This window comes from Bradysia coprophila, unplaced genomic scaffold (genome assembly GCF_014529535.1).
Source record: "Bradysia coprophila strain Holo2 unplaced genomic scaffold, BU_Bcop_v1 contig_232, whole genome shotgun sequence".
NCBI classification, from domain to species: Eukaryota; Metazoa; Arthropoda; class Insecta; order Diptera; family Sciaridae; genus Bradysia; species Bradysia coprophila.
The window spans coordinates 6,217,162-6,243,523 of NW_023503493.1; the positions used below are offsets into that span (position 1 = coordinate 6,217,162).

At 35.2% G+C, this 26,362-nt stretch overlaps 2 protein-coding genes and 1 long non-coding RNA gene across 5 annotated transcripts in view; 2 read left to right on the forward strand and 1 right to left on the reverse strand.

Annotated features, from left to right (window-relative positions):
• Positions 1 to 1,765: 1,765 nt before the first annotated feature.
• LOC119076191 lies at positions 1,766 to 17,157 on the forward strand. The gene is made up of 3 exons (XR_005087560.1): positions 1,766 to 1,776; positions 3,615 to 3,625; positions 17,041 to 17,157. It is a non-coding gene; the product is annotated as an uncharacterized LOC119076191 (long non-coding RNA).
• LOC119076133 (trypsin-like) lies at positions 9,122 to 10,278 on the forward strand. The gene is made up of 4 exons (XM_037182807.1): positions 9,122 to 9,325; positions 9,386 to 9,708; positions 9,769 to 10,036; positions 10,104 to 10,278. Exons 1-4 carry the CDS (start codon positions 9,241 to 9,243, stop codon positions 10,253 to 10,255), a joined length of 828 nt encoding a protein of 275 aa, XP_037038702.1. The 5' UTR covers positions 9,122 to 9,240; the 3' UTR covers positions 10,256 to 10,278.
• The window catches only part of LOC119076088 (steroid receptor seven-up, isoforms B/C-like), a 33,274-nt gene continuing 16,392 nt past the window's right edge, over positions 9,481 to 26,362 (reverse strand). For 2 of the 3 annotated variants that reach the window (XM_037182742.1, XM_037182741.1), the window contains exons 4-5: positions 23,117 to 23,274; positions 22,400 to 22,799 (exon numbers count right to left, since the gene is read on the reverse strand). In XM_037182742.1, coding sequence (XP_037038637.1) covers positions 22,680 to 22,799; positions 23,117 to 23,274 — 278 coding nt within the window. In that variant the 3' untranslated portion in view covers positions 22,400 to 22,679. Of the gene's footprint in view, positions 9,492 to 18,170; positions 18,177 to 22,399; positions 22,800 to 23,116; positions 23,275 to 26,362 lie in introns of those variants that run through there. The other variant, XR_005087534.1, reaches the window with a different exon arrangement.

Sequence of the window (26,362 nt, forward strand, 5' to 3'; positions counted from 1 at the left end):
GCAATCACCTTGCCTCACAGTTGTACTATAGTACTTCACATTGCTATAATGATGATTGAATCTGGCTCTTCGTTTAAAGTATATCAACCTGAGCCTAGCGTATGATGAAAATCTTTTACTTCAATTTTGCTAATTTTGCTCCGAATTTTTACTATTCCTGATGATGATGTTCAACTCACATCGAAAATTTGCATGGAAAAACAATGGAACGATCGTTCATAATAAGACCTGAAAAATTCCCAATTTTAAACTATGAAAAATCTTTTACTTCATTTGCTGAAACATGCATCTTGCTATATATGAGTATATGAGTTATGAGTATATCGACGATAACAGATGACTAACCCTTTATGCTGCTTGTAATACACGACAAGCTATACCTGATGAGGTCTTATATAGCAAACAGTATGTTCAAAACAAATGAAGTAAAAGATTTCTGAAATCAATATCTGAAAATGTTCGATCAAATGAAGTAATAGATCAGATAATACAACTTTTAATATGCTTGCCGTCTATAACAAGTCAAAACTCGACAAATTTTCCACCATTCCACGTATCAGTCTACTCTATTGCCAGCAGTGTGTTTTCCATGGCCATTAACAATACAAAGTTTGTTGGGAAACACCTACGACAGAATCAATTTGAACATTCACTGCACCAGACAATTAATATCTGGTCTTAGATTCGCCCATACCACTCAGTTCTGGAATTCAGAAATTTTTGTTTATGAATTCCATGTCTTATGTAATAGAATAGTCGTCCAATCTTTTAGATACTTTCTCCCATGTTAAACCGACCCAAGTCTTTTCCTAAGACCGCTTGTTCCTTTCATGAAGTAATACTTCATTGAAGTTTCGCAATTTTAATTGAATTTAGCGGAAAAATTCTACTCCAAAAGTACTCATACTACTGAGGCGTATTCTGTATACGTACACAATAATCAAACATGTAAAATGAAAAATGTTTTCCAAACTAACTTAACAGATTCGTCTTGATTACGTTACGGCCAATTCAATGTGAATAAAACTAAAATTATTTGATCATCACTCGAGTCTGGTTAATTATCTAGGCAAGTTAATTATTATCAGCACTCACAATGATCAGTGTGTGTCAACGATGCAATTACATAAAGTTCTTGTTTAACTCTTTCAAGTGCATTTTGAAAAATAGTTAACAGAAAAACAGCAAATTATACTTCGATAGAGACGAAAAAAAAATGTCCATAATTCTCCAGCATATTATTCATTTTATAAATATTGATATGCCAATAAAACCATGACCTCATAATTTTAATCAACACATTATATGTGTGTACTATTCTCGAACGTACATATATTGTATTGTATACCCAATGCATGTACTTATAAATGATAATCATGTTTATGAATGGTAATTGCATTTGGAAAATATATTATTCACTGATCGCATAATATGAATATTATTCATAAGGTGGTATATGTATAAATATGTATGGACGTACATAATGCTGCGCTTTATTGCATTACAAAGTGGATGCATCGTTACATTCGATTTGAAATAAATTCGCAGTGTCATACCCTCGACTCGATTTGACGATTTTTGTTCATCATTTTAGAAGGTGTAAGTTCAGTAATTTGTAATTACAATAATTGGGTGTCCTTCAGATGTGATGCAAGTGTTTCATGGAAGTGAATGTAATGAGAAGCACCATCCTGGTCGACGGTTCCCATATCAATATAACTCTGAATCCCAAATGACTTATCAATCAAAACACTTTTTAACCCTCTCTCTGTGTATGTGGATAGATTTGATTATTTATATGCGCTACGCAGTCTTCCCCTTGTTCAACAAATATTTCAATAACAAGTAATGAACAGAACGTTAGACAAGTAGTTTAAATTTCCATTTCGAACAGTGTACAGACACCAACATGCTCAATTGCTTATTGATTAAAAATTCGTTGAAAATATTCAACAAGAACTGTATCAACCTTTAGAAACGGCAAGTAGTATCTCAACAAAGTCATTAAATCTGATACTTCATTTGTATAAAGGATATCGTAGTGTTTGATAGAAGAATCTATTACTTCAATATTTTTATCATTTCGCTATATATGATTATACCAGCCAGCGCTCAGGGTTTAATCTAGTCGTCGTTGGCGACAGCAGATGATTAGAATAGTTGTTTCTGTAACATGAATGAATGCATATTGCGAAGACTGTAGTTAAACTAGCTGTGTACTTTATATTATAGCTGAGAGCCGCATTTCAAATCTATCACGAGAAATAATAAATATTTCATTCCTTGGCCATAAATTACGGAATTTTTCTCGTAATCTAGGCGCTCAGCATGAAAAGTTGTATACGCATCTGTTGTGGACGGTTAATTTTAGACACTTTCGCGTGTCGTCCTCACTTCGTTCGGGCTACAACTCGCAAAATTGCCTGAAATATACCGTCCACAACAGATACGTAAATAACTATGGAACTTTGTATTTTGACTTGTGTGAATGCTCCCCTTGCCTTTAGCTGCTACATGTGCATTCCAATATTATTTACTCAATTTATTAAGGTGCCTGTAACCAGCATTGATTTTATAGTGCATCCAAACTAAGGCGTAGCACTGTTCCTAGCATTAACTGGACAATATTCGAAGGCAAATGTAGGCTCTGTGTTTCTGTTGTAGAGATAAATTACTTTCGTAGAACGATATGGAACATACAGCGCAAACAATCGTAGGCGGTAGCTCTTATTACTAATGCGGTAATGACTCTTTTGACGCCTATTAATGAAAGGAGCATTACTACCTAGTACTACAGTGCTATGGTTGAGGATGTTAAATGCAAGCTAATATTCTGCAAATAAATTCAAAGCAACGATCGTTGCTTCTTCCCAAATTTACTTCACAATATTTCCAATTATGGTCAAACTAGTGGACATTTTGCAAAAGTTTCGTCAACGTTTAAGCAATAACTGTGCGGTTGGCTAATGGCTGATGGTAAAAACGGTCGTAAAATTCTTTCCAATTATACGAATATAAAAAAGTGGTTAACATTAATAAACAGCTTAAAACTCTTTTTTTCTCTTGTTTATAATATTCACCGCACACTCACAAACACATCACATATTATAATAACATCTGTATGAAAGTAGTGCGAGCAATAATACGTGATCATAATGAGGTTCTTTGTAGTCAAGCGTTTATTATCTATCAATCATTCCGTTCTGACAAGATCTCATTAGACATATCGAGCGATATTATTTCTTAATTTTTATTTTCCTATTTACACCGAACCAAACCGAATCGTTGCGATCCAGTTCGATTTACCAATTTATCCCCGATAATTATTGAATGTTATAATTCGTCTGAAAAGAATACCGATACGCTTTAGATTTAATGAGGCTTATTGAAGATGGTAAAAAAAAATATATTTTGTTTCGATGGACAGTGCATACAGTATAGCTACTCGTCAATAAAATATTAAGTTATTAACTCGATCCGATTCAAAGTTTTCCATGTGAATTTTTTTCCGTTTCTGTGCTTTCGTTATTTTTTTGATAATTATAAAATTTGTGTAATGAGGTTGGCATTTATGAATTAACTAACTCGATTTATGACTTAATTAGTAAATGTAGTTAAATTAGACGTTTGGTACTTGGTTCGCCGAGATTTATTGAAAGTAACTTAAGCGTTGAGTTAATTATGGTTTGGCAACATTTTTCGTTTTTTTTTTAATTTTGATTTTAATTTGCGTCTGTCAATTATAGAAAATTGATTTGTGGTTTTCTTGTAATAATTAGGGCAAGAATGATTATGAATACTATTCACTGGTTGTTGCAAATTTGGGTGTTCTACTACAGTTACAGTGACTGATTAATGCAGTTCGGAAGACCAAGAGATTCTTTCACACTTATTCAGGGAAAGTGTCTACTGTATAGGGAAATGCTTTTTGGAAGCAAGAGCTCAAATGTAACAGTTTGTTCTGTATATTCTATTACATTTCTGGTCACTGCGCCATAAATGCACTTTCAAGAATTTAAATTCTTTGAAATAGGTCCTTGTAGATAGTCTTCACAACTTATTTAAGCAACAATTTGGCAAAACACAGTGAGATCAGGGTCTATTTTTGGGAAATTGAATTTTCCAAGTTGCCAGAATTTGCCAAAATTTGCTAAAATTTTCCAACATTTGCCAAAATTTGCTAGAATTTGCTATCAAAAAATTTGGCAAGTTCTGGAAAGTTTTGGAAAATATTAGCAAATTGTAGCAAATTGAAGCAAATTTTAGGAAATTTGGAAAATTCAATTTCCCAAAAATAGGCCCTGAGTGAGATTAAACAATAAGGTTCCACTTTTTGGCTTCAGTTGGCTGTAAGCTCTGTTTTCATACATCAGTGTGCTGTGCATGTTTGCGTTCTGATTTAATAGTACGTGTGGAGAGATGTGTATGAAAAAATGACCAACTGAAGCAAACGCATAAAAGTATAACATTCATTTTGAATCTCACTGGTACGCAATTTGTCACAAATTCTGCAGTTTAGGGCTTTGAAATCGCACTTTACCCAGCTGGAATCAAATTATTATTTTATCTAATACTTTGGAGACTATTTTGTCCACTCCACCAATCTTTTTACAGACAATTTGATCATATTTTAGATAAATTTAGTTGATGAAGTAGTAGATTTCGCTTCGTTTCCCTCGATTTTCTTTCCCCACTACACCGATATATAAGAACTTAAACTCAAAATATGTAATACCAGCCCTTCTATATTCAGGAAGAATATACACAATTTTTTTTTTCGAATCTGTTACTTCGATTGATCGAAGTTATTTCGAGTGTTTGATTTACAAAATATTTTACTTCATTAATGTTAACATGAATGTTGTTACAAAATATCACATAGGCCATAGCACATAGCTTATTTTTGTTGTTGCTGCCATTAACAGATGAAAGCAGTTAATTAACTCAAGGGTTGATTTTGTTTTGAGACTAACTCGTTTTCTGAATTTCCATCAAAATTTTTAAGTTTATTTTTTGCGAAACCCGTATTTTGGCAAATTTTACGAGGAAGAATTGGCTCGTGTTGTTTCATCCTCGAAATTTGAGCAAATTTGGGAAAATCCTAACAAATTTGGTAGAATTTTGGCAAATCAATTTTCCAAAAATAGGCCATACTTTCTACAACTACCTTCAAGTGTAGAGTCAACATTAAAATTTTGGTATTTTGGATTATATAATTTGTAGACTTATTAAGTTTGTATGCAGCACTGCTTGCTTGTATTGTGCAGAGTATGCATGAACTAATTCTCATAATCTTCTTGACTTAGATAGATAGCCAGAAACGATTGGATTCAGATAACATTGTTTGCATAAAATCTGACGTCTTCAGTAAACAAATACGGAACTGATAACATCGCAACATCATTGCAACCAATCCACACACAAGAAAAAACCTAGTATCGATAAAAATGTAAGGCACCCTCCATTACACCGAATATTGTTCCGATAAGGCTGAACAAAACGAAAGAAATCCTTCCATTTTTATATCTCTGATATATTAAATGTTAAAGGATTTATATCCCTGCCTGCCATATGTAACGTGGTATTTATATTGTGACAGGCCGAACATCCACACCATGTATACACACACATGTACGGTGCAAACAACTTCACATGTAAAATTAGGGACCATAAAATAAGATTATCATTTCGAATTGAACATATTTTACAGTGAAATGATAAACGAAAAATTGGTCCTAAGATTTATGTAAATTGTAATAAATTATGGAAAAGATGTCTTCGCAGTTCCGTTCTGTGTGTTCTTTGCTAATATGACTATATATATGAAGCACATCGGTCGCCTGCGTATAAAATATGAATATGAAATATGAATAAATTATTGCAAACGATATATTGAACATGTAGCAATCAATTAGGGTATTAAAGTGGAGTTATTGCATATGATTGGGATAGTAAGTATTAATATGTTTGGTAGAATTTGTCACTTAATGGCAATATATTGCCATTCATTCATGCAAAATATTTACTTAAATAAACAGAGCGGAGAAGTAATGCCAAAATTCAGCCACATAAAATGTTTATCGCTGTATTGTTCAGACAGAGGCATTAAAGGTTAATAAGGTTTGCTTATATCATCAAAAATTGTAGTTACGTTTACTGAAACATCAGCAGATTCAGTGAGAATTAGCATTTCACGTACTGGCAGTATACTATGACCATTACATCTGATCTACTGGATAGAGTAACAATTTCCATTTATTTATCCAGAGAGCCCACAACTCGTAATAACCATAATATAAACTGCAATCTACTTTTCCGACGAGTTGGTCTACTTTTCCGACGGGCTGGTCTACTTTCCCGACTAGTTGGTCTACTTTACCGACGATTTGATCTACTTTATCTACGATTTGATCTACTTTACCGATGGTTTGACCTATTTTACTGACGATTTGACCCATTTTAGCGATGGTTGACTTAGTCAACTTGACCAATTCAAATATCGAAATCAAATACAAAATTGTAGTCGGAAACGTCATCCACTGAGATGATGGCGAGCAGTAGTACCTCACTCTGACACTTATAGTGAACTCTACAGAACCCTGCCTCTCCAATGCGTAGAACTGATATATTCATGGTATCAATCACTAAATTTACAAGAGAAATTCATTCAATATTCCTCCTGAAGCCAAAACGCTAACGGAAAATTTGATTTTTCTGCATCGAACACATCCATAACCAAGACATTAATTGATAACGAAACGGAAAAGTTACATCTTATGGGAGTAATTAAGGACACCCTGTGTGTGCTGTGTTTGCCTAACAGTAGTCAACACGAACACACAACTAATTTTCTGGTGTGTCCTCAAAACTATTATGAAAATGGCTAATAGCTGCTATTTATATTCAAAGGATATAAGCAGCCTTTTGAAACGATTAAACTCTGTGTATAGTCGTAACAGATTATCCTTGTTTTGTTACACATACAAAATGTCTCAATAACGTTTATTTATGTGGTTTTAGTATGTGTCGCACTCCCTCCGACCGAATAAAAACCATTTAAAAGCGATGGTCAGATAACATTTCTTTAAGAGGATACTAAACCGCATTATAATCTGTGTGACGAGAGATTTATGGTAAATAGTGTCCCCAACAATTATTCAATCCTAAAACTTTTGAACATTACAGATACAGATAAAAGTTCAACGTACACAAATGTGTGTACGACCTAGTGTTGGGTGTATAAAATGGGTAATTGAATGTGGGAGAGTTAGACGCGACATAACATGGATACTATTTAGTTTTGCCGTTGATTTTCAAAGGTTACGGCACGTCAAAGAGTCGCCCGAAAAATATCAGCCTAATGAAATTTGTTAAATGATTTTTGTTAACGGCAAGTGTATCTCGGTATAGTAATCAAATCTGCTACTTCATTTGTTTAAAGTATGTTTTTTGGTACATTTTTCTATATAAGAGAACATTGGTCAGTGCTCAGGGCTTATTATTACAGTCGGTGTCGATAGCAAATGTTTGTAACAAGTTGCAGTTTCCTGTTTACTCTTTTTCCTGTTTCCTCTTTACAATTCTAATCTCTGCGAATTCATGTGACCATCGTTATAATTTCAGCTAACCCCACGACCCATCAATTCTCTCCCTTCATCTGTGTACGAAATTAAATCAAAGACTTTTCGATACACACAATCAAAACACGACATACCCCACTTGTTAAATCAGTTACAATTCACATTTCCTCGATTTCCGCCACATATGAGTGCGGTTTTTAACTGTGTGTAGTTAAATGATTCACATTGCGCAAAAGTCATCACCAAAATGCGTTTGCTAAATGAAAGGATTTGTTACGCAAAATGAAATATCAAATCCATTATGCGTGTGTGGATTGTGGTACACAACGTGTATTGAAGTTGTAGGATCAAAGGAGGGTTGCGTACAAAAAGGATTTGCTAGATTCCTTTGTGAATGCTGTACACATGCATTTTGTTATACATTAGAACTGTTGTCATTTGATACATTTATTAGTTGCTGCAATATTTTTAATCCAAAATTAATTACAAAAATTTCGAGTCTCAGTCTTGTGTTATCTTTGGTTAACAGTGATCAGTTTATCGGAAATTTAACTTCCAAAAATTAATTTACCTCAAATTTAGGCTTACAGATGTTTAGATAGACAAGATATTGGCCCTGGGCGCATTAGTTTAATTATGAGAAATTTTTAAGGAGCGAATTAGTGTTTAAACAAAAAGACAGAGGTCACAGTAGTAGCAGACCCAGATACAGGAATTGCAATCACATTAGTCAAGATAACAACTACTCTGTAGTCTCATCTCCACTAAGGAGGACTGAAGTGCAACATTTACAGTGACAACCAAATCTGTGGCTTAATATGCTTCACCTATTTTACCAGCTGATCCACTCATCCAAACACACTGGTTTTATGTGTTTCGTAGTCACATTGTAGTATACTGTGAAATTTAGACATGAATTCGCTTCAGCTGGTCCACTCACCAAGCAAAACTGATAATACGTCTTTATATGGTTTAACTGCTTACACAATCGAGCGTGGAGGTCTTGGTGGAGGTGGTAAAACCGTATGAAGACGTATGAGCACGTTTCTTATTATGAGTTAGCATGTCCAAATTTCACTGACGTCCACTGTATTACATTACGTCTGTGCTTCAAAATTTTTGTTTTAATGTGTGTTCTATTCCCATTCATCAAAAAAAAAATGGAAGTGCGCACGTACCGTATTTTACATGATTAAGTAATGTAAATGTATATTCCGTAAGTGTAACATGAAATTTACAATGACACTTAAAACTATATAAGCACGATAAGCCGCATGATTGTGCGAGTGGATCAGCTGGTAAAACAGCAGAAACAAACTTAGCCACGAAATTCCAGCAAACAATTTTCAAAGTCGAATTTTCTTTATTCATCGATTGCAATACCAAATCCACACAGCACAACATGCACCACATTTAAGTAGAACAAACAAAAAACTTTTTTTAATTAATTAATTAATTAAACAATCAATTCACGTTCCAATTGATGGAAAAAACACAAACGAAAGTAATAAGACAAAAGAAAAAGTATTTACTGATGGTGGTTCTCATACTGAGTAATGCTCGTTGGAATGATCATTGTGCATTTCTTTATCGATTCGACAACATCACCAGTAGTTCAGTTCATTGATTGTTTAAGATCCGGTCGGTTAATGAAAAGATCATGATAAGACATAATTTGCCGTTAGTTGTCTTTAGTATGATTATTGTGCTGTGCCGGGGTGAAGTTGTGTCTTTGAATAACACTGGTAATCTGAAAGGCGTCACAAATTTTGCTCACTTTAAAAACGACACGAAAAATTTCCTAGATCATAAAATTGTCGGTGGCCTGACTACAGTTGAGGCGGTTCCCTATCAAATCTCCCTGCAAGGACTGAATTATCACAACGGTCAATATATTCACTTCTGTGGTGGCTCAATTCTAACCGAAAAACACATTGTCACAGCCGCACATTGTTTGGAGGGTTGGCCTGTTGAAAATATAACCGTTGTTGTGGGCACAGCAGTTTGGGATGTTGGCGGTGTTCGTCACGCCGTTGATAAATATGAGATTCATGAGCGTTACGAAATGTTGGAGACTTGTGACATTGGCATCATAACGTTGACGGAGCCATTGGAATTTAACGATAAGGTTTGAGAGAAAAGTGAGAAGATATTGAATGGTAACGGGATACATGGATTGTATTTTAAGGTTCAACCAATCGCTTTCAACGACAATTATGTTCCCGGTAATGTTCCATGCATTGTAACTGGCTGGGGTTACACATTTCCGATACGTGCTCCGACTTTCCTACCGTATTGGTTCATCAGCTTTTTCCGGTTATATCCGAAAGATTTGCAGATCGCACAACTGCGAACCATTACGAATGGAGAATGTCGCCGACAATACCTCGGTAAGGAATTGAACACGGAACTCTGCACGTATGTATGGTCCAAAGGAGCATGTGCTGGTGATTCAGGTATGGACTGCGGAAATTTCGATTGTGTCAATACGTGAGTATAGAGTCAGAACAATTATGTCTGCAGGAGGGCCGGTCGTCAATATGAAACAGAATTTGCTGATCGGAATCGTTTCTTTCGGATCGAGCAATTGTGGTGGATTCACTGGGACGCCGGACGGTCACACAAGGGTTTCAAATTTCACAACATGGATCCAGGAGCGCATAAAAATCTTCTGATCGTGATTAAATGCGGGACTGAATTTTTGGTATTTTTTCTTAAGCTGATCTAGATCTAGATCCAAGGATTATGTCACAGAGTATTAGTAAAGTATCAAACAGATTCCGTTAAAACTAGTGACCACGTCACTTCCTCAAAATGTCACTGCTTGAAGCCAGGAACGACAGTGTCTCCAATAATAGTGAATTACAATGGATGCTGCGAAAGTAGTTCATTACATGTCTTTCCAGTGTATAGTTTGTATATCCGAACCGAAGGCGAGGTACATAACTACTTGTCGAAAATACAGTTACAGAAGCAAGTTGCTCAAAAACAAATCAGTGAGTTGGTGAGTATCACAAAATTGTTTCCGAATTAGCGAATTATGTAGGATAGGATAGGATAAAATGGGCCGGAAATTGATGCTTTCCAAGCACCTAAGACGCCAATGGGCCTGTTATGCGTTAACTATATTTTCGAAAGATTTTACATTTGTGAATCATGCCCGCACGTTAGTTAGCGGGCGTGACGCAAGTCCACTACCAAAAATGTTTTAACAAAAATTTTTTGAGGATGGCGGAGCATATTTACAGCAACTTTTTGAATTCTCCCCTTTAACTCCAACGACCCCCAAACATAGATATTTGAAATCTAGGCATCCATACGAGTTCAACGAGGTATCACACGTTACTGCAGCTTCAAAATTGGCCGAGATATTGAACTTCGAAATATTGATGTTTGTATGAAAATAAGCAAAATTTCGTTTTTTCAGATAACTCAAATTGGCTACGTTAGTTAGTTAGTTAGTTCCTATGAAAAAGGACGATTTCGTAACTTCTAAACGTTTCTTACGATTTTCCTGAAATTTTGGTTATAGGTTAATCTCGGGCCCTAGATCAAAATAAGATTTTAAAAAATGGGGGGTAGGGGTATGCAAGCGTTTTTGGGAGCTAGCACTCCCGGAAGTTTCCATACAGTGCCATATAACAGCGTGTTTTGTGTGTGTGTGTGTGTGTGTGTGTGTGTCAGTAGAAATTTTTTTTCAGCTAGTAATTATGAATGTTGGACAAAGTGTTTTGATGGATTTGGGTTATTTTCGCCATGAATCATGTGTTCCAAGGTTGGTTCCTAAATTTTGGGATGAGAAATGATTCCTCTGGCACTTCCTAACTTCCATTGGATTTTTCGATGGATTTGAGTTATTTTCGATATAAATGAGGAGTTCCAATGGTTGGTTCCTAGATTTTGGGATGATAGATGATTCCTCTGGTACTTCCTAACTTCCATCGGATTTTTCGATGGATTTGGGTTATTTTCGATATAAGTGAGGTGTTCCAAGGTTGGTTCCTAAATTTTGGGATGAGAGATGATTCCTCTGGTACTTCCTAACTTCCATCGGATTTTTCGATGGATTTGGGTTATTTTCGATATAAGTGAGGTGTTCCAAGGTTGGTTCCTAAATTTTGGGATGAGAGATGATTCCTCTGGTACTTCCTAACTTCCATCGGATTTTTCGATGGATTTGGGTTATTTTCGATATAAGTGAGGTGTTCCAAGGTTGGTTCCTAAATTTTGGGATTAAAGATGACTCCTCTGGCAATTCTAAACTTCCATCGGATTTTTTGTTGGATTTGAGCTGTTGTCGACATGAGTTGCTTACAAAAGTAGTTACGCTTACACCTAAACTTCCAAAAGAACTGATATCCGCCAAAAAACCCTAAAGGGTGAAAGTGTGACGCAAGTCCTTGTTTCTACTTACAAAATCACACTTTCACCCTTTAGGGTTTTTTGGCGGATTGTAAATTGTGTGGTTCATCTATTAGAACATAGGTGCCGCAAGTAGTTGACATTTTAGAATCACGATTGTGATTTATGCGTATGACGTACAAGAACTGTGTTTAGCACTTTTCGGCAATCATTTATGATTAGGAAAAATCCTAAGAACTATGTCTGACACGGGAGTCGAACCCGCGACATTTAGGGCGTGAGTCCATCGCTCTACCGATTGATCTACCTGGAGCGAATTATGTAGCTGCATCCAATGAATTGACGGAAAATGAACCGATATAATGGATCATTTTCGCAGACGGCAAACTGCTATGTAATGGTCAACTTTCGCATGATGCAGGCAATAAAAATTTCAAATTCACTCTATTTGACACCAATTTGGTATTTTTACGATTTGTGAAGGCCGAGCAATGGTCTATAGTTTTACGTATAACTTTTTGCTCTGCTCAACTTCAACTGCGATGAGACAAAAACACTTGGCCTACATCTTCTGACAACTGAATCATTTTGCGCGTTTCATGTTCCATTCGTATTTGTAAGCACATTTCCATTAAAAAATCCTTTCTTTCACCCACTCTTGCTACTTGTTACGCAAGAAAATGTAACATTAAATTCATGATGTATGTTCACATCTTCACATCTTGAACGTATCTACAATTTGCAAATAATAGCACGCATCCTTCACATTTATCATTATTTGGCTTCACGTTTTCAAATGTGTATAATACAACAATTCCATACCATGTGTGAGTGGTGTATCTATCTACATACTCCCTACACCCAACACATTAAATTATTACAAGTGAAGTGTTCACAGTCTCTTTAAGTGTTCCAGGAGCTTTGAATGTAATAGAACGTTGTCGTTGTAACAAATGTACTCCATTCTGCCATAAATGTACTATACGTACCTCTTTATCCAGTGTGTATATGCAAATTGTATTATTTTCCTTGATGGAATCGTTGTGTGGTTGCAGATAGGATGATTGCTTCAATTTGAAGTGGATTCTATTTTTATGTCATTCAGTTGAATCATTTAAAAAGGTTCTAACATTGTCATCACTGTAATCGTTGTGCATTGAAAGGACTTAATGATGAGAAATCAACGTCTGAAGTGAATTTATTATTATGGCGCATTCAGATCTACGCACAAGAGATTACTGCTCATGCATTCAGCGACAGTACATTGTTGCGCGTTATTTAGAATATTAAAAATTTATTTGAAAATGAAATCAAAACTACTTATAACGCCTCCAGCTTACAGAATGCACTCGAATACAATTCCTTTGTGCATATATAATAAACCACAACAACGCACAGCCACATAACCATATTACAAAATAAAAAGTGTGTTGGTAAAGCGTGTGTGACACCCCAGTTCAGATGAGGTTGATTAACCACCAAAACCGATGATTTTTCGGTGTTGTTGTTAATTGAATCACATATTTACCGTCCTTCAGTTCACTGTGGCATATGCGGTGCGGACTTGTGTGTTTCAATTGAAATTTAATTAAAAAAAAGAGGAAAAAGAGGAAAAAGTTCAAACCGCATATATCCGCCATATGCAAATTGTATGGAAAAATCGTTGAAAATGAAATGCATGAACCTTTCGGTGCCACAAAAAAAAATTGGTTGACTTAACGCAGCACCTGGAAATTAAATTTTATGGATTTTTATTCAACGATTTTTCTATCGATTCATTCCCTGGTTCATGGTCTGGCAAGTTCGGTTTTACATTGTAGTTAAACTCGAAGAGTTTGTTAAAAGAAAAATAATTTTATCATTTCATTTGAACGCTCTGATCAGAAACTTCTGTTCGTCATTAATTTGTTATTGGCACCGACAACAAAAATAAGCGTTGACTTCTCTCATGCATTCTCTTATAGCAAAATTGTTGATTAAACAAATGAAGTAAAAGATTCCGCATCAAAAGCCTACACATCGAACAAAAGAAGTAATAGATTTAATAGTAATCGCAATATGGAGAAATGCTTCCGGCTTATTAAAACATATTGATCAGCGAAATGAAAGCAAGTGTTGTTTCGTTGCATTGACCTTACTTTTGGGGTTTTAATTCTACGATTAATCGAAGAGTCAAATTTGTTAATTTCTCAATAGATAATGTTTAGAACTTTTTTTACTGTAATAGCTCATCTGAGGGCTCAACTTTTATTCAGTTTTACCAGCTCAGACGTTAAATTTGAAAGTGTGTATGCAGTCTTGACGCCGTCCTCCTGTTTTGTTATCTAAATGTCTTTAGGAAATCAACTCAATAGCGCAGTGCGTAAGTCGAGACTTCACATTAAATTATTGAATTGCCAGTTGTGGGTTCGAAACTTAACCGCAACTGAAGTAATTCACTTCATCAGGTTGTTGTCACATCTGATTGAATCTGTTATTAGGTTGCGTCTATGATTTAGTACCGATAACGTCAATTTGTGTTGCATGTACACCCGTTGACGGCGTGTGTTGTCTAATTTTTCAAATGGTCTCCCATCTCCGTCATAAATCTTAACCTTAACCTAGGAACCTGTGCTATTCAACTCTTTACCAGGGACTATTTTTAGGAAAACTTTTTCACATTTCTTACCTAATTTTCCTAAGTTTTCCCGCTTTTCTTCAAATTTTTTCCTGTTTTTCCAAAAGTTGTTTTTGGAAAAATTTGGAAAGGCTTTTCGTAAAATGGTATCCGCTCTCCCCTAAAGTAAACCTGAAATCAATCAAACATTTGAACTGTCGCAATCAGTGGTAAGTATGAACACTTCGTAACAGTTTTTTTCTTAAAAGGCGAACAGTTCCTCTTTCTTCGAATTCCTAACCTTTAAACATAATTATCCAAAAAACTTTAGAAGATGCTTATCAGTCTGGATGTTGTCGGCTGTAAAATGTATAAAACAAGTAGAACGAACGAATAGATCGCACAGAATCTTAATTTTCCTTTCCATCTGTATACCGACCAGAAAATTCATCAACTTTAACTTGAAGACATTCTCAACCCTGAATAAACAAATTTACATCATCGCTCCATGTTAGTTTAATTAATTAACGTTGTCATTCCATGTCCCTAAAGCCTAAAAATCCTTTAACCATATTTTCATAATAATTATATCACAAAAATCATAGTCCCATATTTGATTACAATTAAGAACCATGCCATGGTATCAAAGTTACCCCCTTCATTTCGACTCGATTCGGTATCTCGTATATGTGTACATTGTACATATGTATATCTATCATCTATCTACCTTAATGTAAATGCTGGATGTCGTGTCGAAAACTGAAAGTCTAAAGTTACATCGTCCATGATGTATTAATACTTGCCACATTTTAACATAACATTATGTGGTGATCAAAAGATATGTATACATCAGGAGTTTCTAGAGAATATTATATTGTGTGTGTGCGCTATAAAATTGGGACGCTTACATTAGTGAAAAGGAACAGCGACATTTATTTCATCAGTTAAAGCATATTGATGACAGTGATCAAATAACAAGAATTCGTTGGGTTAATAAAGTTTCTGAGTAAATAATTAGTGAACGAAAATAAACTTCGATTCCCAGTGGAATTCTGTTTTTTTTTCGGTTGAAGGAAAATTCGGTATTGTTAACTGGTTTTTTTTTTAAATATTACTCTGGCTGTAACGGGGACAGATTCAGAACTTTAAATGCATTCGTAAAGATAAAAATGAAAAATGTAGAGGAGGAACAAATTCAGAGGAACTGCTGAACTTTGAGGGTAATTATTTTAACAAAAATCCGAATGTTGAGTGAATCTGACCTGATGCAGATCTCTTGAATTCTGAATTTTGCCTTCATATTGGCGCTGAAGATCTGTAATCACTTGCACATGTACGCAGACGTGAATTTCGCAGAAGAAATTTACTCATCTGTCACACTAAAATTTTCAAACTTTCCCCTACGATTTTCGATTGATTTTTGTTGATAAGTAAGAAAAAGAAAGATTCTTTTGAAAAACAGCCTACCGAAATCAGACGCATTTTCTAGTGGATTTTTTTATATGTGCCTAGATAGGTATTGGTACCTAGATGGAAAACAGTTTTTTTGTATTTCTGTTGCTTTTTGGATGCACGGGAACCGTAAGAAGTTCGCCGAAATTATTCATTTTCACCCATACTTTCAACTGCTCATAACTCAGTGTGGATGAATTTTAAAACCAACAAGACCCAATCTGCCCCGAAAGTACATGCAATTACTTTTCTAATGACACCCCACAAGACCTTTTAGGTTTCGTGGCCTACGAGAAATTTCCATAAGAAAACTGCATGTTTTCAGTTTTTGGTCACCTCTCACTAGCCACACAAGCTTAGACGAATTTTTTTGAAAGTGGTTTTATTTATTTATTTATTTATTTGTTGGTTTTGAGACCGTTCTAACAGCCTTTTACAGCCAATAACAAGTTCAGTCTGGACCACCGGCTTTATGTGACTTCCGAACCACGCCTCGCAGTATGTAATTACTCTCTGAGGAAAGTTAGGTGCGAAATTGATATCTCGCCTTAATGTAGGCTAGACATATGTACACAAATTCATCGTATTTGGGTTACGTCATACGATTCATTCAGTGTGTACATCGTTGCAGCCACCATACACACCGCAACTACCCAAATTATGAAGCTTGAGTGAACTAAGGACGTTACCAATGCGATATAATCGCTAGAAAAATTCCATGCGGAATTTGTCTGTCACGGGAATCGAACCCGGATCATTTTGGTGGAAGGCTAGTACGTAACCACTGAGCCATCCCGTCCTGTTTTGGCATCTAGGGACCAGAGATGGGAAATTACCGGTAATTTATTTCTTGTCGGTAATATTACGTAATATTACGGTAATATTACGGTAATATTACGTAACATTGGGTAATATTACCGAAATCTTAAATTACCAATATTACCGATGTTTTGGTAATATTACGTAATTTACCAATACAAAATTGTAAGAATTAGACATTTTACTACCAGACTCATGCGAAAGTTGAAACTTACAAAGCAATATGCAAAGAGAAGATTCGATATTTTTAACGTTGCGAATTGGCAACGGACGCATTAGAATATCTATGAGTAAGTGTTACATAGAAAGTGAATGAAGGAAAAAAAAAGATATGCCCTTTGCGAAAATGATCCTTTACACTGTGTACTATTTTCTGTCCATTTTTCGTGAATTTTATGTGAAACTCAATTTTCACATGTGTCAGACGGTAAACCAGACTACATTCGATACTGCTACATAATTGATTGCTTATGAAAGAATTTTGTAGTACTCAGAAACTCACTTGTGTGTTTTTGAGCAACTTGCTTGAGCGTTTTTACACAGTAACTGAAGCTTGTTGTTTGAAAACACCTTTATCACATAAATGAATTACTTTCGCTGCATGAAATGTAAACTACTATTACATGCTTCACTTTGAGCTTTGCTCAGCAAAGTATAGTTTTACTGAACAAGACAATAGATTATGTGAAATCTTACTTCTTGCGTAGCAGTTTCCAAATGTTTGTTTCGACCATTCGGATTATTATTCGGTACAAGAGTCAAAACGAAGATTTGAAAGCACTTATGTTACATTATGACGCTAGATATTTGTGCATAGATTGTAACAATTGTTAATGTCGCTACCACAATATTCAACGATGGCAGTGCCGGCAACTCGGTCTTTTAAAATACGAAATTTGAAATGAAATTTCATTTGCTAACAAATTTAAATTTTCGATCTAGAGCGTGGAAAAATTGTTCTTATGAAGTGACAGAAGACCGAGTTGCCGACAGCGTCATTCAGTGACAACTCTGAGAGAAATCGTAAAAATCCACGCTCTATTAATTATCAATTTCGGTTGTAGCACATTCGACTGTTTTTGAACAAGTTTTTTAACTAGGCTGACAGTTAAGCAGTTCACAATTAAATAGAAGGGCTATAGGCCAATTTACCGTTTCAATAGAACAAAATTATACGATAAAATACACTTGAATTTGCTAAAAACAAGTAATTTCTGTTAAAAATGATTAAAATTTACAAGATGTTGACTGAGGCTTTAAATTACCAATGTTACCGAGCTTCGAGTAATATTACGTAATTTTACGTAATATTACCGGGTAATATTACACGGTAATATTACGGGCCCATCTCTGCTAGGGACCAATACCTATCTAGGCACATATCAAAAAATCCACTAGAAAATGCGTCCGATTTCGGCAGACTGTTTTTCAAAAGAATCCCTCAAAACGATAAATGACTCACGATACCCGATCCAGCAGCTTATCGTCTTCATCAAAAATTTAGACTACTTGTCATACCTTATTTGGTCGCTTATTTGGTAAGAACACTGTAAGAAAATTTTCCATCGATTTTTTCTTGGGAAAATACTATCCCGAGTTTTCTCGAACCTTTTCATATTTTTCCCGATTTTTCCGAATTTTTAAAACCTTTTTTTTGTGGAAACGTGGGAAAACTTAGGAAAATGTTTTTCCAAAAATAGGATCTGCTATTTTCTCTTATTATTATACTTAACGGTATACTACACACCTCTGTCGATCTGGTTCTAAAAAAAACTCTCCGCTGCTGATTGACATCCGTACAAAACGTTCAATGTTGTTTAGGTATTATAATCATTTGTGACGGTTAGCTGGAAAACCCTTCACTAAGCCATGAGTCTTACCCTTCTCTTCTGTTGATTTTCATTATAACAGATATGAGATGACTTGGATCAATACATTTTTTGCCGCAACAATACAATTCAGTATATGACAGCACATGTGGTCGACTCATTTTTTTTTTCATTTTCAATAATATAAAATTACATATTTATTTGAAGCATACAACAGTCTTGTTTTACGTTTTTTTTTATTTTGAATTTTCATGTTTTCATGTTACAGGGGTTAGGGTTGTAGAGATGTGTAGTATTTTTGCATGCAATCTCCGAATGCGACAAATTGACAATTGCCGAGTTTTTCTTTTATTGAACTCGAAACATGTTTCAATTTATGCTCTCTGTTGTCATCGAAATGACTAGAATTGTTTACTTCTACGACTTCTACTTCCATCATGGTAACACTTTACTATATTTTTACTTTCTCGCTTGAGTGATTCTTTTGAAAATTTACCTATCTCTGTTAGATATATATTCGTCCATTATACCGCAACAGCCCTCTCGATTGATTTTGAAGTCTGTAATCGAAAGCGACGAAAAAAAAAGTATTGAGCGCTGGTTCCTTTGTATCAAATGTAATGCTGAACTTATGAAGTACAAGATTTTAATTTTTAACAACGCGATGAGAGATCGTAGTGACAGCTGTCAAATGCAGAACTATTTTGTATGAACAAAGTTTTCAGTTTTTTTTTACATTACCTAAGTCTCCTACTATTCCTGAAACCGGTGTTTTGTTAAAAAAAAAATTTAAACAAAGATACGATTGAAAGAATTACACATAAATGTAAGTGCCCCCTGATTGTTTGTTGTATATCACATGTAAAAAGTGCAGATTTTAAATCGACACCCCCCATTTGATGGTGTACACATTTTAAACTGCCCTTGGGCGATTAAAACATGTTTGCATTGTTCTGTTCCCACATCGCCATACCGAAAAATAATACATTTACATATGAATCCCAGCGCATTGTTGTAGCAAGATATATCGCATAACGTGACGACAATTGTGGCATAGGAATCTAATTGGAATATATGTAGAAATCAGATGGGGTGTGTGTGTGTAATGTTATACGACATAATTTTCATTAGCATCGCACATACATTTTGCCCGTCGAGGTTATAGCCTCCAGGAATGGAATTTTCTAATATGTGACTTTATGATTTGTTGAATTAGAAAACGGTGGAAAGTATAGAGACAGAGCTTAGGCGGATTATCATATTTTATGTGGAAAATAATTGTTGTAGTGGCACGTAATTATGCAGAAATTATCTGAGCGGAAAATGGATTTAATTAATTGTGAACTTTGTGAGTGGGGAATGTCGGAGGTATTTTTTTGTAGCCGAGGGAAATTTTTGGAAATCATTTAACGAGACAAAATAGTTATAATGGAAATGAAGGATCAGTTAATTTGTAGCAAATTTCCTCAAAATTTTAGGGAACGAATTACGGATTAGGTGAGCCCATGGTGTGGTAGAAAGAACCTCACTACTTAAATGTCAATTTTTGGCCTGCACATTCTTAAAATCGATTTTTAACAGTGAAACCACGATGGAGAAAAATGTAGAAGACAACATGATCTTACCTGACCACATAGGTTCTTCATTTCGCCTTCGGCTCGTATCGGGAATCTCACATGTATTGCGTCAAACAACCCCATGAATATATGTGCAAACCTTTGCTTAGATCCGCTCAAGTGGTGGCTTTTGGTAAAGAAACCACTGACTGGCCACGTGTTAGCAAATTTGGTGATGAGTTGGAATTTCATTTCGACTATGATTTGCTAGACTTGTTCGTGCGCAAATCGGTATAATGTTCTAAGAGAATTGTATCGAGTACCACTGTCGCCATGGAAATGGTATTTTTGAACTGCATGCATATTAATGCAAAACGTCAAATATAAAACGTCATATAAATTTTCTCTCAGATCGAAACAGTGGTTGAATGTTTATATTCAACCCCAAGAGCTTACTAGTTAGCAAAATAGCTATTTCATAAACATATTCACGCAGTCGTGCGTTAAAGGAACGTATGTAGCAATGAAAATCCCACTCCTGTTCAAAATTGTGTGCCTAGGTTGGAATTTTGCGTACGATGTGTTTCCATGAGGTTGTCAGACTCGTCACCGGCTCGGGTTTATTTTATTTTTGGAAAAACTTAGGAAAATACAGAAAAATTTGAGAAATTTCTGGAAAATATATTTAAAAAAACCTTTTCCCGCTAAAGTGAACATACTCAGAGTGAACACCTACAACCCACTCTATTGTAAAGATTTCTAATGAATTAGTATTGCGTTAAGAGCGCTCACCCCTTGGCAATTTTCTAGCCTACATTTGTGCGCAAAAATATTCGTTTTTTGATGATTTCTCTGAACCAAAATCTTTTTTTGAAAAAGTAAAACCATTAAAGCATGGAAGAATGTGTTACTTTTAGGAGAAAAATTGGTTTGTGGATGATACCTTATTCCACTTTGAGAAACCTTTGCAAATGTGGAAATTTATGTGTTTTGCAAAGGTTTCTCCAAATGGGTTAAGCAATCTACTAGGGTGTAGCGTTTTGCAGTTTTTTTTTATATTTATTTAAGGCCTTCGGGTAGGCTCGATGCAGAATGGTCACGAAAATAACAAAAAAAAATTAAAAGTTCGAAGCTCCCATGCGCACCTCTGAAAACCGACTTTTTGGTCACAGAGCCATAGTGAGAGCAGTTCTGACGCTTGTGTTGAAACAAATTTGTTAAGTGTATATGATAACTACTCGTAGAGACTGTGGCTTCAATTTGGCATACTTTAAAATTTAAAAACATTCGACTCACCAATGAAAAATTACAAAAAGTGTTCCCGACCATGCCTTTTCCAGAAATTTTTTGGAATTAAAGCTTTGTAAAATCTGTGACTAGAAAGCAAGATAGTCGTGTCGTAGGTCATTTTAAAGGGAATTTCAAGAGCTTTCAAACGAATATAGACTCGACGTAAAGTTTCATCGGGTTGCAGATTCATTGACCTTCCAATGTGTTGAAAATGGTACGAGAAAAACCAATTTTTTTTATTTTTCACAGAATTTATGCAAAAAGCGGTTCCAAAAGTCGGTTTTCAGAGGTGCGCAAGGGAGCTTCGAACTAAATTTTTTTTTTTCGTGATCGGTAGACCATTCTGCATCGAGCCTACCCGCAGGCCTTAAAAAAATTAAAAAAAAGACTGCAAAACGCTACACCCTACTATCTACCACAAACCAATTTTTCCCTTAAGAGTACCACATTTTTGCATGCTTTAATGGTTTTACAATTTCAAAAAAAGATTTTGGTTCAGAGAAATCATCAAAAAAACAATATTTTTGCGCACAAATGTAGGCTAGAAAATTACCAAGGGGTGAGCGCTCTTAAGTTCCAACTGATTACTTGAAATTACTTGAATTATACTTTAAGTAAATGTAATATTTTGACAAAATTCGGTACGACCGGTTCATTTTTAAAATTGAAATGTTACATTTCCATGTCGCAATTTAAAGTTTAAAAACTCGGAAAAGCTCTGGTCATGTAAAATTAACTCAATCACTTTATAGAGATGCCATGGGTTTCCATTGCGCAATAAAAAGACTCTTACTCACTTACCACCATTTTGATGTTGTTTTTTGCGCAATCACCAGGAAGAGTCCGTTCACCATACAATAGAACTCTAGCCGAATCTCAATGTTAAACGTTGCTTAATCAATTAAAAAAAAATCAATTTTTCCAAGGATCATTTTTTCTCTTTATTCATTTTCAATATCACAGATAGGTATATTGTTCAACTAATTAGTTCGGCTTGAAATTCAATATTGCTTCAAATCGCTCAAATACAAAATAAATTACTCAAAAATATTTTGCGTCTTTCTTTGTTTCCTCGTCACAGCATTGTTCTCTGACGGCACAACGCAAAACATTTTGTTGGTGATTTTGTTTAAGGTACTCGATCATTTCATTTAAGCACTTAATCAGATGGCGATAAATGTCTCCATAATGGATGTCACATCGGTGTTAGATACGGCCAGGAACAATTACCACCACCAGTTAACAGTATGTCTCGTATCAGTGTTTCCACTGGCGTTTTACCCACCAATCGAGAGAAGAACAATTGTTGAATGACCTGTGAACGGAATATATATGTACCGATTGGTACTTTAGCTCTATGGATTGATTTTTATCGTGCAAACCAGGGCCTCTTATTGGTAATTTTGTTTTACTAAAATTACTGCAAGTGGGATTCTGTCCTAAGCTCGTCATGTCAAGTCGAAGTATGAAATTGTTGAAAGTTACCGAAATTTACCGAAAAAACTTTTTGGTTTATTTCAGTAAATTTCGGACTTCACATGACAACGTTGCGGCCGAGTCCCACTTCCAGTAATTTCTGTAAATTAAATTACCAACCGGTCTTGGTGTAAATAAAACGAAAAAAAAACTTACAGCTGGTGATACCATTCTGAGAGATGGAAGACGGAGTAGTAGTTTACCGAATCGAATTGGTTGATTTGGGTATTGTGTACGGCAATATTCTTCGAGAGCGCATTGAGATTTCTCTTGCAATGATTCAATGTGAGCAACATCAGATAGACCACAGGCATCTGGGGAAAAATAATAGTTTTGGATTGAGACGGGGATTATTTTAGGAAATTATTTTCTCGAATTTTCCGAAGTGTCTTCTCTAAATATTCTTTTCTAAAAACAGGTCTTGGTAGTATGGAAATGGAAGACAAAAAAACACTTCCGTTGATACAGTAAAAGTGGATGGAAAAGAAATAAAAGTTAAAATGTTCTCGGATAGAGGATTTTCTTTGCCGCACAAACTCACTTACGAGATGATAAAAATTGTTCCCTCAAACTTTATGTTCGTCTCCCCCGTTCCCATCGTCGCTACATTTCGCATTACATCTTTTTACCATAAATCAAAAGCGCCATAAATTCGTTACTTTAAACTGGGTAGTACAACTTATATACATGTAGCAATGACAACAGCGATTTATCCAGCAAACCATTTGGATGTACGGTGCACACGACAATTGAGAGTTGGTTTAACACAATAAAAATAATTATGACTTCAGCAAACGCAAAAATATTCAGAGTATCAAGCAGAAACCGACAATAACATCTTATGAACATGAGAAAAGAAGACTTTCTGGCGGACTAATGTAATTACGGCCAACCAAAACCAATTAAAACAATTCTTGACTGTCTTAATTAGGGTTGTTGTTCTTGTTGATGCTGCTCTGCGGTCGGTGGTGTATATAGCATACCATTAATTGTGTTTTATTATCTTGTACGTTTTGTGGTGTGCCACAATCATTTATGGATTTAGTGTACACAGCAGAATATTAAGATATAAAAAATTATTAAATTTGAATGAATGAATAAGTGGAATAACGAATGGAATACGGTCCTCTTAAGTACACTCTTTTGTTTGCAATTTCTTCTCGTGTGTTTTTCTTCTCTCTCTCTCTCTCTCTATCTCGCTGCATTTTATAACTGCCTGTGATCACGTACCAGTTCATTTCGTATATTTCCGAGCTGGTGTGTTTTCGAAGAAGCATATAAATTACAAGAGATTTTTATCAATTTTACCTTAAGTTAATTAATTCTCGGTTCAAAATATGCAAATATTCAATTAATCTTGGTGCGCCTCGAATGTCGTGCAATATGTTCCCTGGCTAACAATTTGATTTCTCACACAAAAAGGGCGGTGTTGCATTCGACATGAAATGAATTTATTGTCAATTGTTTGTGTACATTGCGGAACAGATTAATTTATGCACAGATGAGAGCTTATCCCATGAAATTAACCCTGATGCTGTGTGCTGATATCGGATGCCCTTAGTGAAATGTGTAATAAACTAATCAAAAATGGAGGTACATTGAACTGTGTGCAGGAGGTGTCTGAGTGATTGTCTTTCCTTTGGACAGTGAATTATGTCTCGCGCAATTTTGAAGGCTATACGAAAATGGGGAGATCTCATGTCACTTATGGTTTATCCTCTTAAACAGGATCAAAAAATGTGCAATTTTGACAACAAAAAAAGAGAAAAAGAAGTGCTTCGGTTTCGTTGTTTGTACAGGGAAAATGATTTCTGAACTATTGCTGCAGTTGGTATCCGAGGTAATTTCTAGAAAAAAACTGAGTTACTAAGAAGAGTCATCTGTTATCGACAACAGCGACCAAAATAAGCGAATATTTCCGGCAAGTGTGGTTCTTATTATATCAAAATGTATTATTAAACAAATGAAGTAAAAGATTCTGTGTCGAACACTAAGCGATACTTTAAACGAAAGAAGTTACAGACTGGATGGGTGATGTGCTAGCGCCGTTTTCAGCATAATTATTAAGAGCAGGTTCCAAGGAAAAATCCTGAAAAGTACAGAAAATGTCACGAAGTCATGAAAATTTTGGAAAATCCAGGATCTATTAAAAAGTCGCTGAGTAAAAAAAGGTCTTGGAAAATCAAAGTGCTGGCTGCAGTTTTTTGAAGTAATGTCCCCCTCGCAACTGAAAATGACTCCAAATGTCCATTCCCTTGCATTCTCATATGGACAGTGTCATCTGGAGTGTCATACCCAGTCAGAAACCTATTAGAAATTTCAGCGCGATGAGAGAGTTGTTCAATTTGTCTAATTAGAATTAATCCAATTGAGTGAATGATGTGTTAGCTTGATGTTCTGCTGAATGAATTTAATGGAACTACCACAGAAAATAAGTTTACAAGAAAAGACAAAAGCCTGGTACAAGCAAAGGATTAACGAAACTCGTGGCAAAATTTGTTCTTCTTCTCCTAACATTCGTAACACTTAAACTTAAAGTTACAAGCGTGTAGAGATGCACTTTAAAGTATTAATTATATTTTGCTGAGCATCCACAAGACATGTATGAGAATAAGAAGAGTTGTTCGTTCGTTCGGTCGTTCTTTTTTGTTCGTATTCCTCTTCTCGAAATAACGACAAGCATTTCAGATATGCAGAGATTCTTTCTACCATTCCAACAAAAAAAAAAACCGGTCCGTAAAGAAATAACTTTAGAGAAAACGTTTAAGACATTACAAAAAAAAAATGTACAAAAAACATATTTCTCGTGCCTTATTGTATTTTATGTTGTTGCTGCATGGTTCATAAATATTATTTGGAATGATCACAAACACTGCCCGCATACAGTGCTCAACTGAAGACCCATATAGTCAGCCGAACGTATGAAAGAGTAACTGTTGGGGAAGTGCATATGGTTATGGGTTTTTGTGTTGCTGCACATTTTTTTGTTGTCTTTAAAACGGTTCGAAAGATTATTTTTTTTCGTTAGTCTTTTTTCTGGTATTTTTATTTAAACCAAACGGTTCAAAAGGTTAAGTGACAATTTAGTCGTTAATCGAATTAATGGACAAGATTTGTGTAAACAATGAATTAGTCACTCAAGTGTGTCAATATACACCGGAAAAAATTTGTTTTCATTTTCCTCTTATTTGGAAAGAGTCTTTGAAATCTAAATTCTGAACGAGAAGCACGCTTTTAGGAAATCACGAAAGAAGAAAAAAGGTTTTTTTATGTTTGGGATAAAACCTTGCCATTGAATATTTGTGTCACGTAGAGGAAATATATTTTCGCGAAAGTATTTTGTGATTGTTTCCCCGGTTGGAATTTTCGTATTGTGAAGAGAAATTGAATTTTTCAAATAAG